We start from the raw sequence: 13084 nt of genomic DNA on the forward strand, positions 1-13084 counted from the left end.
AATGAGTGGTAAAAGTAAAGGAAAAAAGTGAAGTCAGTGAGGATAGATAACTCCTTTTCTTAAAACCTTTGCTGTGAAAAGGGAAACTGGAGAGAGCTGTAAATGGATAAGAATATGGAGTGCAAAAAAATTTTTTTAGAAATATGGGGAAGAGATCAACATGATTTTATACTATAGTAATAGGACTACTCTAGAAATAGAAGTTTAAAAAAATGACAATGTAGGAAAAAAGGAATTGTTAATTTAATATCCTTAAGTAGGTACATGACAGGATCTAATGCACACCGATTAATGACAAGAAGAAACGTGTACAAAGTTGTTAACACAGATAAAAACCCTTGGTTCTAATAAAAATAAAATGAATGTTGGTTTTATCATCACTGTCACTACTAACATCTCCACTATAGTCGTCAAAATCTTCAAAAGGAAATTTCTGGGAAGCAGTATGATTTGTAGGACTAGAACTCTGCAGTTAGCAACCAGGTTTAGAGAATCCAGTTTTGAATAAGGGTAGGAACAGGATTTCAGTAAGTTCAATATAAAAAGCAAAAAGAAAAACCTCAGATGTCCTCTAGCAGTAACTAAACTATTCTCAAAGTACAGCTCAAATTGGCAATTCTATGCTACCTTATTATGTCATTAGTTCTTAAAACTCAGAAAACATACCCCTAAATTGGTTTCAAATGCTGCTAGACAAGCAACATTATCTCCTCATCTTACTATATTTTTCAAGTCCAGCGAAATAAGATCCAAAAAGTGAACTATCTTCATGGGGGGGAGAGGGTCACATTGTTCTCATGAACTATTTTTTAATTACCATAATTGGTTTGTTTTTTTGTTTTTGTTTTGTTTGTTTGTACCATAATTGGGATAATCTGGTAAATCATATATAGCCAATAAATAGTTGCTGAATAAACCTCATTTTTAGTCTATTAAAATGTAAACTTTGGCTATCATTTTTCAGTTAAGAGTGAGTATCTCTGGAACTCAGGCCTCTTATACAAGGAATCAATTAGTTTATTTAGAAAAAGGAGGTCTGTCAACTGCAATCTAATGGCCAAATCTATCCACTGTTTATTTTCTACATGAAGTTTTCCTATAAAACATCCCCATAGAGTTTACCTACTGTCAATGGCTACTTTTACACTACAGTGGCAGAGTTGAATAGCTGAACCACAAGGCCTGAAAAGCCTGAGATATTTGTTATCTCATATTTATGGAAAAACAGCTGATCCAGTTCTACATCAGTGGTTTCAGAATCCCAATTTATATAAAAAGCATAGAAGATATATGGCAAAATTTAAGACAATAATCATGAAATATACATACATACTTCCAGGTATCCCAACTTGAAAATTTTATAATGAACTGTTCCTATTATAAAAATTACATTATCCTACTCTTATGTCTTTTTTTTTTTTCAAAAAAGGTCTCTTATATGAACTAATACTGACAGTAAATAGCAGTTTTCTCTAATGATTTTATTGATCAAATTAGAAATAGAATCTTGTGAGTTTCTTCTTATTTCACTTTTACTTTTTCTTCATTTTACTTGTCTTTAATATTAAAAGATCTAGGAACTACTGGTGCAGTTAATATTTAGATTTCTTCTCATCTGTAAATCTCAACCATAACTTTCTTTTAGTTGGCTGTTAATTTTAATTTCTGTTAGTGCATGTATGCAGTACATTTCTCCTTGTGGGGAGTTGGTACATGTACATAACACATATTATCCAACCATAACTTTCAAACAAAGAAATTTTTTTTATTTTTGTTTCTGTTTTTTGAAAGAGTGTCTCACTTCACAGTTCAGGCTGACCTTGAACTCACTACATAGTCCAGGCTGGCCTCAAATTTATGGTGATCCTCCTGCCTCAGCCTCTCAAGTGCTGGGATTACAGGCATGCACCACCATGCCCAGCTTCAAACAAATGTATTTAATATCCTGAAAGGGAGGGAAATTTTTTTAACATCTGCATTCCACAAGATACCTTGTGCAATGTTTCAGATCTTCTAAAAGATGTCAAAGAATTTGATTTTTTTTTTTCTATAGACACAAACATAGAAATTAAATATTTAGGTTGACACAGAAAAATCATTTGTCTTACAATATACTCAGAACAGTTATCTCAGCATATAATCACATCACCAAATATGAGATTACATCTCCAGGAAAACAAATTTAACTCAATTTGGGATGTCAAAGTTTCCCACCTCCATATCACACAGTAGGTACAATGACTTACTGATCTCTTATGAGCTGAATGAGATACTCAAGCCCCATGGAGGCTCAGGAAAAAAGTGAAAAGATGGAGAAAGGAAGAGGAAATCATACAGTATAGTTAGAAGAAAGAAGAGTGTACTGGTTTAAAGAAATGCTGAATAGGACCTTTTACTTTGGCAGATTCTAAATCTCCCCATCCCATCAACATTACCACCACAATAAACCACATCCCTTTCCCCACAAACTTAAAATTTCCTTAAGTACAGAAATACTTTTAAGGAGTATACATTATCAGTAGAATTCCATGATCACAGTTACAGAACTCTAATGAAGATAAGAATACTCTTCGAGAATCATCATTTAAGAATTAAACTAGCTTTGGGACTAAAATGGCAGTAAGCTGGACTGAACTATAAAGCTAAAAATGGAGAACAAAGTAACTCTGAGAAAACATTATGCAATTTATAAACTCCAGCAGAAGGGCAAGAATGAGTAAGTCTTAGGCTGCATTACCTGATTCTGCCAGAGGATGGTCTTCTGCTCCAGAAGAGTATTCCTGCATGAGCACAAAGTATGATCCTATCTCCACATCTACTACTTAACCTGAGCCCCAGTTAGGGAAGAAGAGACAAGAGAAGAAAATTAAGTCTGGGAGAAGAAAGGAGAGATTCCAAGGAGAGATTCCAAGAATAGGAAGGGAAATGTTTATGGCAACTGGATGGCAGGACTCGGACAGCTGCCTCAAGATGGTATAGTTGATAGACCAATAATTGAGGAAAACTTAAAAAAGAAAAAGATAGGAACTACTGGACCAGAATGTTTCATTATGATAAAAGCATATTAAACTCCCATCAATAGAAGATTAGATAATTACTGATTCACTCAAAAGAATGGAATACTACTATATCGCATATTGTTACCTTCAAAGTAGCTGCTCAGATTACAAGATACAGGCACAGACCATTTTTTTGATGAACTAAAAGAAGTCAGTAGCATAACTATCCTATCTACCTTATGTACACATTATATATACATATGTAGTTTTTTTTCTCTTCCTTCTCCTTTCATCCATCCCAGTTGTTCTTTCCTTTTGAGCTGTTTCTTTCTCTTTCACAGTATCTATCGCAGATTTGGGGTCTTATTTATTTTTTCATTTTCTTACACTAGGGAGACAATATGAGGTCTACACATGCGAGTTGATTTCACTTATCAGTATGATCTTGTTTTGAAATTCTAGTGGTTTTTTGTTTTGTTTTGTTTTGTTTTGTTTTGTTTGAGACACACGGTTTCACTATGCAGTTCACACTGGCCTTCAATTTACTTTGTAGCCCAGGGGGCCTCGAACTCATGGTGATCCTCCTGCCTCAGCCTTCCGAGTGATGGGATTACAGGTGTGTGTCATTACACCGGCCTGTTTTTTTCTCTTTAATACAAAATAATAAAAATTTTAAAAATGAATAGGCAAAGAAAAAACTTTAAAAATTGATTTTTATATGGAAAATGCCTTTTTCTGTGGTCTCAGAATATTCATTGAAAGTCCACTGTTCACTGTTTATAAAGTAATGAAGCACTCAGAATCCTTATCTGCATATTTAATGTTAAAGAATTCTCTTATAGTGGCATAGGATAAAAAAATCTGTGGAAACTATAGATGGCTATGAAATTATACATGCACCACTACACAGAGTAAGACTAGAGTAGCAACTTCTTATAAAGCTAATAAGATAAAAATGTATCCTAGTGATAATGTAATAGAGAAAATTATTCAATGAGTCAGTTAATGTTTTACAACATTTCAATATGAAAAAGTCCATTCAAGTACAGTGATTAAAACTTCTGAAATTACACTGCAGCAATTTTCATGACATCAAAAATATCTTTAGAGAGAAAGAAAAAAATCCCTGACAAATTTGTGTTGTCATTCTTAAAGTAATAATAACTACAAAAACTAATTTATGGCACTCTGCTATCATGTGTATTCATTTGCAGAAGGAGAAATTCTTCCACATCCTTTCTTCAGAACTTATGTTACAGCTAGAATTGTTGACTTTGCAACATATTTGAATGTATGTTAACATATTTTAAAATGTGTGTACACACGAATACTTACAATGTTATGCATTTCAGTTTCACCAAATAAAAAATACAAATACTCTTTCAAAAAAAAAATGGAATACTATGTAGCTTTTAGAAGAAACTGGGTGGGGGGTATTTAGAGGTTAAAAATGGAAACATGTCTGTGATGATACTGTGAAGTAAAAAAAAAATTTAGAATTTTATGAATAGTTATGTGCTCATTTAAGATAAAGGAAAATATGTATGACACTGTTAAATGTTAGACCTTTATAGAGTGTCAGAAGGAAGAGAAACTGTTTTGATTTTATGGATTCTCTGTAACTTTTTATCATTAACTTGGTTGCTTTCATAATGAAATAAACTTATTTGTAAGATCATTTTCTAATATTAAGGAAATAGTGTTTTAATTTAGATGATAAAACCCTACTCAGTGGCTACCAGACCACTGAAGAAATAATTCACTAAATTAAAAACCCTACCAAAGGGTACAGACATCAATGATCCCTGAGCTATATTACTGCACCTTAACACATTGCTTTTTAATAAAAATGAATAAAAATATCTGTATCTAATGAAACTACAGCACGCCAAAATCTGTTATACTATTTTATGCTCAAATCTACAAATCATTTCCCTACTAGCAAACTCATCTATAGTTTCTACGTACAGTGCAACGGTATTAGGAGCAATAAAGGGGGCTGGCATAGATTTATAGTTCTCTTTTGTTTTTTTCTGGGTTTTTTCCCGGTACTGGGAATAGAACTCACGACCTCGCGCTTGCCAGGCAGGTGCTGTGCCACTGAGCTAAATCCCCAGCCCAGATTTATAGTACTCAATGAGATCATTTTCTGAGTCAAAAGTTTGTTTACATCAGGAGTCCCCAGAAGCATAGACCAGTACCAGTCCTTTTAGGAACCAGGTCACACAGCAGGACGTAACAGGAGACAGACAGGTGAGCAAGCAAAGCTTCATCTGTTTTTACAGCCACTCCTCACTGCTCTCATTACCTCTTAAGCACCGCCTCATCATAATGTTGCCAATCAGCGGCAAACATTAAAATCTCATAGCAGTAGAACCCTACCATGAACTGCACAATTGAGGGATCTTTATGTGCTCCTTTGAGTCATCTTGAAATCATCACCCCCACACTGTCCACAGAAGACCACACAACAGGTGCCTAGCACCAAAAAAATCTGTAAGAAAATAGTACACTACAATTCACTTCCACTAATCCCCCAAATTTCTCCGGATATACATCTTACCACAGTTCCAAAGATGGATGCATCTTGAGACCATAATGTTAAGTGAAATTAAATAGACACACAACATTAAGTATCACATGAGAAATTCAAATATAGATGAAGAACAAAATAAAAGACAGATAATAGGAAAAGGGAGAAGGATCTTTTGCAAAAGGTAAGGGGGCTAGCAGATGGGAGGAATAATGAAAAAGAATTAAGATGTGTTCTGTACATGTACCAACTCCCCATGAGAAATGTAATCATTATGTACTACAAATATGTACACCAATAAAAAAGTAAAAATTGAGGGAAAAATTTTCCCTCAAAAAATCTTTTGCAGCATAGGAATCACAGATTCATCGAGTTACATTCAGTTACTGCAGATAATCCAAATGCCTGCCCATCACTGTTCTCAATATAGAAGTAAAAATACAAACTAAAATCTCTGCTTTTGTGGATATTACATCTCAGTGGGAAAGATGGTATTAACAAAACTGAGACAGTACTTGATTATCAATTTGAATGGAGTAAGAGTCTCCTGAAAAGGTGATTGGATCATGTGGGTGCTATACTCATCACTGGATTAATCCCCTGATGATCACAGCTGAATGCAGTGTTAGGAGGTGGGGCCCAGTTGGAGGTCGCTGCCAGCGTGCATTTGAAGGGTGTATCTCCTGGTGGCACTCTGGCCTTGTGCTCCCATGATGTGAGCAGCATCTTTGACCAAGCCCTTCCACCATGATGTTTCTGCTTTGAGTTAGCCAACCAGGCATGAACTGAGCTCTCTGAAATGCTGAGTCAAACAAACCTCTCCTTTAAATTATGGGTATCAACTATTTTCTCCCAGCAATGGAAGACTGACCAATGTAAAACTCTTAGATATAAGGTAAGGGTAAATGATTAGAGAACACAAAATCAAAGCAGGTATATTTATACCATCATCAAAGTCTGGTAAAATTCTAGGTAACAGTGAGTTGGCAGCAGATGTCAGGACACATGGGCTGTTTCCAGTAGAACATCAGCTCTTTCAGAAAGTGTCATGAGCTAAATTTATTCCTACAATACTCTTTCCTTGTAAGCCACTCTCTAAAAATGTAGCCTTTAAGACAGAATAATTTGCAAGATTTTATTTTTAAAAATCCTTCCAACCATTAAGCTTCAATGCTTAACTAACCCACCAAAGAAAACGAACACAACAAACTAGCAAAAATTGCTTGGCTTTTCCTACTTACCATATGCATTGGGGAAGTCCCCTGGTCCTGGTCCAGGATAAAAAGGACCTGGTCCCGGTGGTTGAACTGGATACTGCTGTGGGGGCCCAACATAAGGAGGACCACTATGACGGTACTAGAAGAGAGAAAGTATAGACCTTTATACATGATACAAAGGCAGCTTATTATAGAAAAACGAAGTACTCTGTGTGTGTCACAGAGATTATTCAAAGGAGATGAAGGTGTAGTTGGTTAAATATCAAAACGCTTGCTTGTCACCCAAATGCAAAAAGGATGAAGAGAAAGGTGTGCCCTAGGTAAAGCCATACAGCAAACCAGCACAAGCAGTCATCACCACACTAAAATGACTTCAGGTTGGCAGCTTTCAATGACATCACAGGAACAGCATAATTACTGAGTCCATTTTAGAGTAGTTGGTTGTGGGGAAGAGACAGGGGAAAGCTAGGAGACAAACAATTTCTCTACCACCTTAAAAATATTTCAGCAAGGAAATATATAAACATCTCCTTACAGTTTTATGGAAAACGATAAAATGACTAGACTTATAACCAATTAAAAAGTTCACACATTACCAAAACCACTGCATTACCCAGTCTCCCTGCTCCCTCTGATGAGAATCTAAATTAACTCCCACTGGACTGCTGAACCACCCAGGCCTGAGAGATACATTACCTGTGGTATACAGTACTGAGGACCCTGGGGCACTGGGTACGGCATGGGCAGATGGTTAACCATCATGATGTGCTGATTGGCCTGATACACTGCAGTGGGGGTCTGTGCACCAGGACGAATGGAAGGACTGCTGTTTGGGATGGTGGCTCTAGGAGGCTGTATTTGAGGCCTCTGGAAAAACTGGGAAGGGGAGAAAGAATTTTTTTTAAACAAAGGGGAACATATACATTTTACTATCTTTAGTATTCTTTTTTCTACAAATAAAAATCAAATCAATCTGAATTACAAATATACATGAAAAGAGAGTAAGTTGCCTAATGGCTGGATCACAAAATATACCACACGAAGTCAAGTTCTCATCAATGTATCCACACATTTGAAAACAGTAGGGCAGTCTCAACTTTTAAGCCTCAGCTATTTGAAAATACAAGTCCTACGCCATAATCATCTAATTTAAAATGTATAATAAATATAAGAAAAGGGGTACCTAGTGTTTCTTCAAAAGCTGTTCTGCTGTATAAAAGCATGAACTCTTTTATAAAGAGGCAGTGGCTCATTATCAACTCATTAAAAATTAAAAGTAGACCCTGAAAAAACTACTACTCAAATTCTTTATAAAATATGTAGAAGAACAAGAAATCTATGTGAACATTAAAATTCCCTCATTCCTCCCCCCTTTCTTTTTACTTTCTTTCTTTCCTAGTGCCAGGGCCTCATGCACACTAGGCAAGCACTCTACCACGGAGCTACTCCCCACGTTCTGAACAAAAAAATTTTTATACCAGTCCATCAGGCTAAATTAAAACCATCTGTAGGGTTGGCATGTACTGAACTAAGCTTTCTTTTTCAAAAAGGTTGTACAACTCCATTCTAAACTGACTCCAGTCTTGCTTTCTAGCACAAATTCCAATAAAAGTAAAGAATCTAGACAAGCCTAAGAATTGTGTTGAATAAGCAGAGCTGAAAATCTCTTCAATGGCAAACAGTACCCCTAGTCATTTATGGTTCTCCATGCAAGCTTAAAAGCCTTGAAACAACATACCAATAATGTATTTCCAACATGAAAGTATTTATTCAGCAGTAAAAAAATCCACTTCATCTCATTGCAATAATATAAGATGATAGAGTAATAAGGAGACCATGCAGAACCAGTAGTTTGTTACCTGGATGGGTCTGAATCCTCCCTTCAATTATGAAGCAAGAAAGCAGCAGGAAACAGAAAGAAAGCCAATGGAAAAGCTTACAGATCAGTAGGAAGAGGTAGGGCATAGCATGCAGGTCAACAAATTATCTTTTTATTTAGTAATAGGAGAAGAAAGAAGACTAGAAAATCAGAATGACAATTCTCCACTTGTGAGAACTCAAACACATGTGGAATTAAAGTTCCAAACACGTAACTGAACATAAACTCAGTGACTAAAAAAATCTTCCAATGGTAGCCACATAAGAGCTTAAAAGCAAATGTCTATTTGGTGGCAATAGTACAACTGGGAGTACTGATTCCTATTTTTAGTTCTCACAGAGGCTCATTATATGACTTGGTGTCATTTAGCTTCTCTACAATCTATATTGCATCTCAAGTAAAGATAAAAGTTAATAATAAAAGTGTCATTTATTATTTTGGGGTTTGCAAAACTCTTAAAGCAGAATTATACTTTTTACTATATATCATGTTCTTCATGTTAGAAACTTGCTCTTTTCAATTAATTGGGCGTGTAAGAGGTCACATACAGGTCTAAAATGGAAAGCTGTAACAATCTTAAAACGCGATCCAGCTCCAACATCTCCTGAATTGTTTCACAGTTCCAGACATGAATATTGCTACTGGTTCCAATAAAGTTAAGCTTTGACCTTTGGGTTCACTCAGATCTTATTGTGTTTGTCCTACTCTTGAGCTTCAAGATACACCAGATGTATAAGTAACCTCTATCTGGAGCTAAAGTGGGAACTGTGATCTAGTGCCCAAGGCTTATCATCATCCAACCTTCATGCCCCACAGCAAAGAAAATCCCCTAAAAGTCTAAGTAACAGAGAAGCAATAGACAGAAAGGTATAGCAGAAGAATGGAGTAAATGGGGGACCCCAATGAGGGATGCCACACAGAAGAGCTAATTTAGAGGAAAAAACCACAAGAGGCAAAGTTGATATCCCAGAAACCTAGCATGGGCCACAACTATAGCAACAGTCTCCTGGTTATCTCCATTGAGCTAACTCTGACAGACACAATTTTTGCTGGCCACAAATGGAAACAATGAAACAGTGCTACCACCAATACTGGACTGTTGTTCTCCTAATTACATGGCACAAACAATCTCTTATATTTATAAATATGTTTATAGCATTTTTACAACATGGTTAATAAACCAGGAGCCACAAAAATGCTAAAGGTCTCAAGGAGAGGAGTCACTTATCTATTAAATTTATTGGACTTTACTAGATGTCAAGCACAGTGAATAAAGATTTATACTGAGATTCTTTCCCATCAACTCTACAGGGCAGCCAAGCCAATTATGTCACATAAACACAGGTGACAATCTGTTTGGGCTATATTATGATCAGACTCTGTAAAGGCATTCGTATTGTCTGAAAAGACATGATGTTACAGGAGTGGCAAAGGGGGAAGAGAAGAAATGAACCCATTCACTTAGGCAGAGTAAGAAAATTAGATATGGGCAACATTTTCCACAATTTTAGCGCCTTATATGTGAGGATGTCACTTAATCACTATACTCCAAATATTCTCATATGATTCTTAACCAGCTTATTCAGAATAACCAAGATTATATTTTATTCAAGGAGGTTTCTGAATTATGTAAAACTATTTCCTTCAGTGACTTCAAAGCAAAAACTGTTTCTAATGATACCCCTAATATAACCATATAGTTGACCAATAAAACACAATATTTGTTGTTATTTAGTATGGATATATATACTAATTTTTACACAGCAAATTGCTGTATAAATGTATTTATACAGGCACATTAAGCAACAACCATGATACTTTACATAGTACTTGCTAGCTACTAGGCAACACTTTTCTAAAATTAGCACATTTGTAATACACAATGAACCAAGCATTTTTAAAATATATATTAACTGATCCTCAGAGCAAATCTGTAAGGGAAGTACTATTATTAATATTCCATTAGATATATACAGAAATTGAGAGGGAGATAAATAAGCTGCTGAAGGTTTCCCGTCTGTAATTTAACTATAGTTAGGTTTTAAGCCTATACTTCTTTCTTCTGTTGGTGGTGGGAATAAAACCCAAGGCTTTCACTGAGCGCTCTACCACTAAATTACATGGCCCAGCCCTCTAGACAGGTACTTTTAACTGGTGTACACACTACTTTTTTCATGAAATGGACTGTCACCATAAAAGATGGGATTGAAAAACATGGTATTTTAAATTTTTTAAAAAATTATTAAAGTAAAAGACAAATTGTCATTAATTCTCTTCAGAACATGCCCCCACGAGAAACACACTTATCCCGTCATTCTTGCCAGTTTCTGAAGCAATTCTGAAAGTCTTTTTTCAGGTCTTCAGTTGTACTGTTAAGGCTGCTCAATGTCTTGAATCAATTTAAAATGTTTAACTTTCATGGTCATTTTGACTCTGGGGAAGAACTCAGAAGTCACATGCTGCCATAACTGATAAATAACGTGGATGACAATACACTACAATGTTTTTAAGAGCCTGCCTTTAAATTGGATATCAGTCAGCAGCAGTATTCACTATATTTTTATCACATCTTGTAAAGACACTCACAAAAGAGGACTTCCAGAACTGCTTCAGAAAGTGCCAAGAGTGATGGGATAAGTGTGTTCAAAGTAAGAGGGAATATTTTGAGAGACTTTAATAGTAATGTGTCTTTTACTGTCATTTTTTAAAAAAATTAAACATTCACGGTGTATTTCTATCACATCTCAAATGAGTGTCGGTCAGCCTGAAGAATTTTTTCTAATTCTGATGCAATGCATCAGGACCTTTATTCAACTAGTTCCTCAATTGTAACTGAATCCTAATAAAACTATTTCATAGGTTACTTCACAAAATTCTGTTTATGATTCAAGAAAATACTTCTACCTTCAAGACTCTATTCACTGTCCCCTTCAAAGTACCTGAAAATTGTTCATAGGCATTTCACATCTTTGATGTACCACTTTAGAAACCTACTTTTGCTCAATTTCACTACATTAACATTTTTACAATGATAAGGTATCTGAAGCTTGAGTTTTTTTTCCTCTTGTAAGTATACCACAACACACGCACACACACACACACCTTTTGTATGTCTAGAAAAGCTGTAATGGCTGGAAATGCAAAGAAATTTAAAGAGATGCGTTCTTTTTGTACTCCCTCCTAAGCTTTCAATAGTAAATGAAGAATTTGACTTAATAATGGTACAAGAAATTCAAATTCTCAGATGGGTATGTAAGGCAGTAAAACACAAGTTATTAAAAGGAATGTACAAATACATTTTCCCCAAAGGCCTGCAATCCTTTTGAATCCCTTTTCCTCTCAGCTATATGGTGAAGAATCAATTTAAGAGTCAAACAGTCATGGCTGTAGGACGGCACAGGCTATTTAGTCATGACCCTGTGGTTGGTTGTGAAACTTTGGCAATTAAAGACACAGCTCTGTTGGGGTTCTGACACTCAAAGGACTTTCTACTGGTACCAACTTTTCTCTCTGTATCATTCGCATTCTCATTTAACATCTATTCCTAAAACTACAGTGAAGTCATATCCTTTGCCATGAGACAAAGATATTGGCATAATAAGATTGATATATTTCCCTTTCATTCAGCAACACTTTTACCTTCCCTTTCCTCCCTTGATCTTTCTCTCCCTCTTTCCCTTTCTCCCTCCTTTGGTCCCTCACACTCTCTCTCTCTTTCTCTTGTATAGTACTAGGGATTGAACTCAAGGCTTTGCACATGCTAGGCAACTCTACAACTGAGCTGCATCACAGCTCAACAAGCGCTTTTTGAGTGAATACTAAGTATATTCTGAATGGACCCCACCTAGGCTTGTTTTTTATTGTTTTTTGTTTTTGTTTATGTTTTTGTTTTCCGATTGATGAGACTCTGAGAGTTTGGGCCAGTTTGAAATAATTTAAATTATCTGAAGACTGCTATCACTGTGAAGTTTTACACTACTGTCTCTTTTTTTGTTCGAAATGAATTCTTCCTTTACAATGCATCTCTCCAATCAAGACCCTGAATTCCCTGATCAAATGGCTCTTTTTTCTCAAACTGGCCCAAAATATATCAATCTTATTATGCCCAATTATGATTCATTAATGAAATCAATCACAGGAACTGTTTTGTCAATTACATTTTGCTACTAACTGGTGCTGAATTACAATCATTTAAAAACCTTTAAATATTCTTTATATGTATTTTGGCATTAAGTCATGCTCTTTATTTCTGCATGTATTCTTTCAGTATGGTTTTAGAAATCATATAGGAATCCTTTTGTTTCTTTAAAAAATATCTAGCAAATTCAACCTATCATTTCAGATAGCACAATTTTTTATTACAATTATATTATGCAATATCAAGCTACATGACCATCAGAACATTTGACAGGCATGTCATTTGCCCACTAATTAAATCACTAATTAAAATGCTCAA

General features: G+C 35.4%; 1 protein-coding gene across 8 annotated transcripts in view; it reads right to left on the reverse strand.

Moving 5' to 3' along the window:
* Eif4g3 (eukaryotic translation initiation factor 4 gamma, 3) overlaps nt 1-13084 on the reverse strand; it is a gene marked incomplete at its 5' end in the record, with an annotated part of 297239 nt that overhangs the window by 142192 nt on the left and 141963 nt on the right. For 7 of the 8 annotated variants that reach the window (XM_013519513.1, XM_013519514.1, XM_013519511.1 and 4 more), the window contains 2 exon segments: nt 6774-6888; nt 7446-7625. In XM_013519513.1, the coding sequence (XP_013374967.1) occupies nt 6774-6888; nt 7446-7625 (295 nt within the window). 8 annotated transcript variants of the gene reach the window in all.

Source organism: Chinchilla lanigera, unplaced genomic scaffold (genome assembly GCF_000276665.1).
Source record: "Chinchilla lanigera isolate Chin_1 unplaced genomic scaffold, ChiLan1.0 scaffold00051, whole genome shotgun sequence".
NCBI classification, from domain to species: domain Eukaryota; kingdom Metazoa; phylum Chordata; class Mammalia; order Rodentia; family Chinchillidae; genus Chinchilla; species Chinchilla lanigera.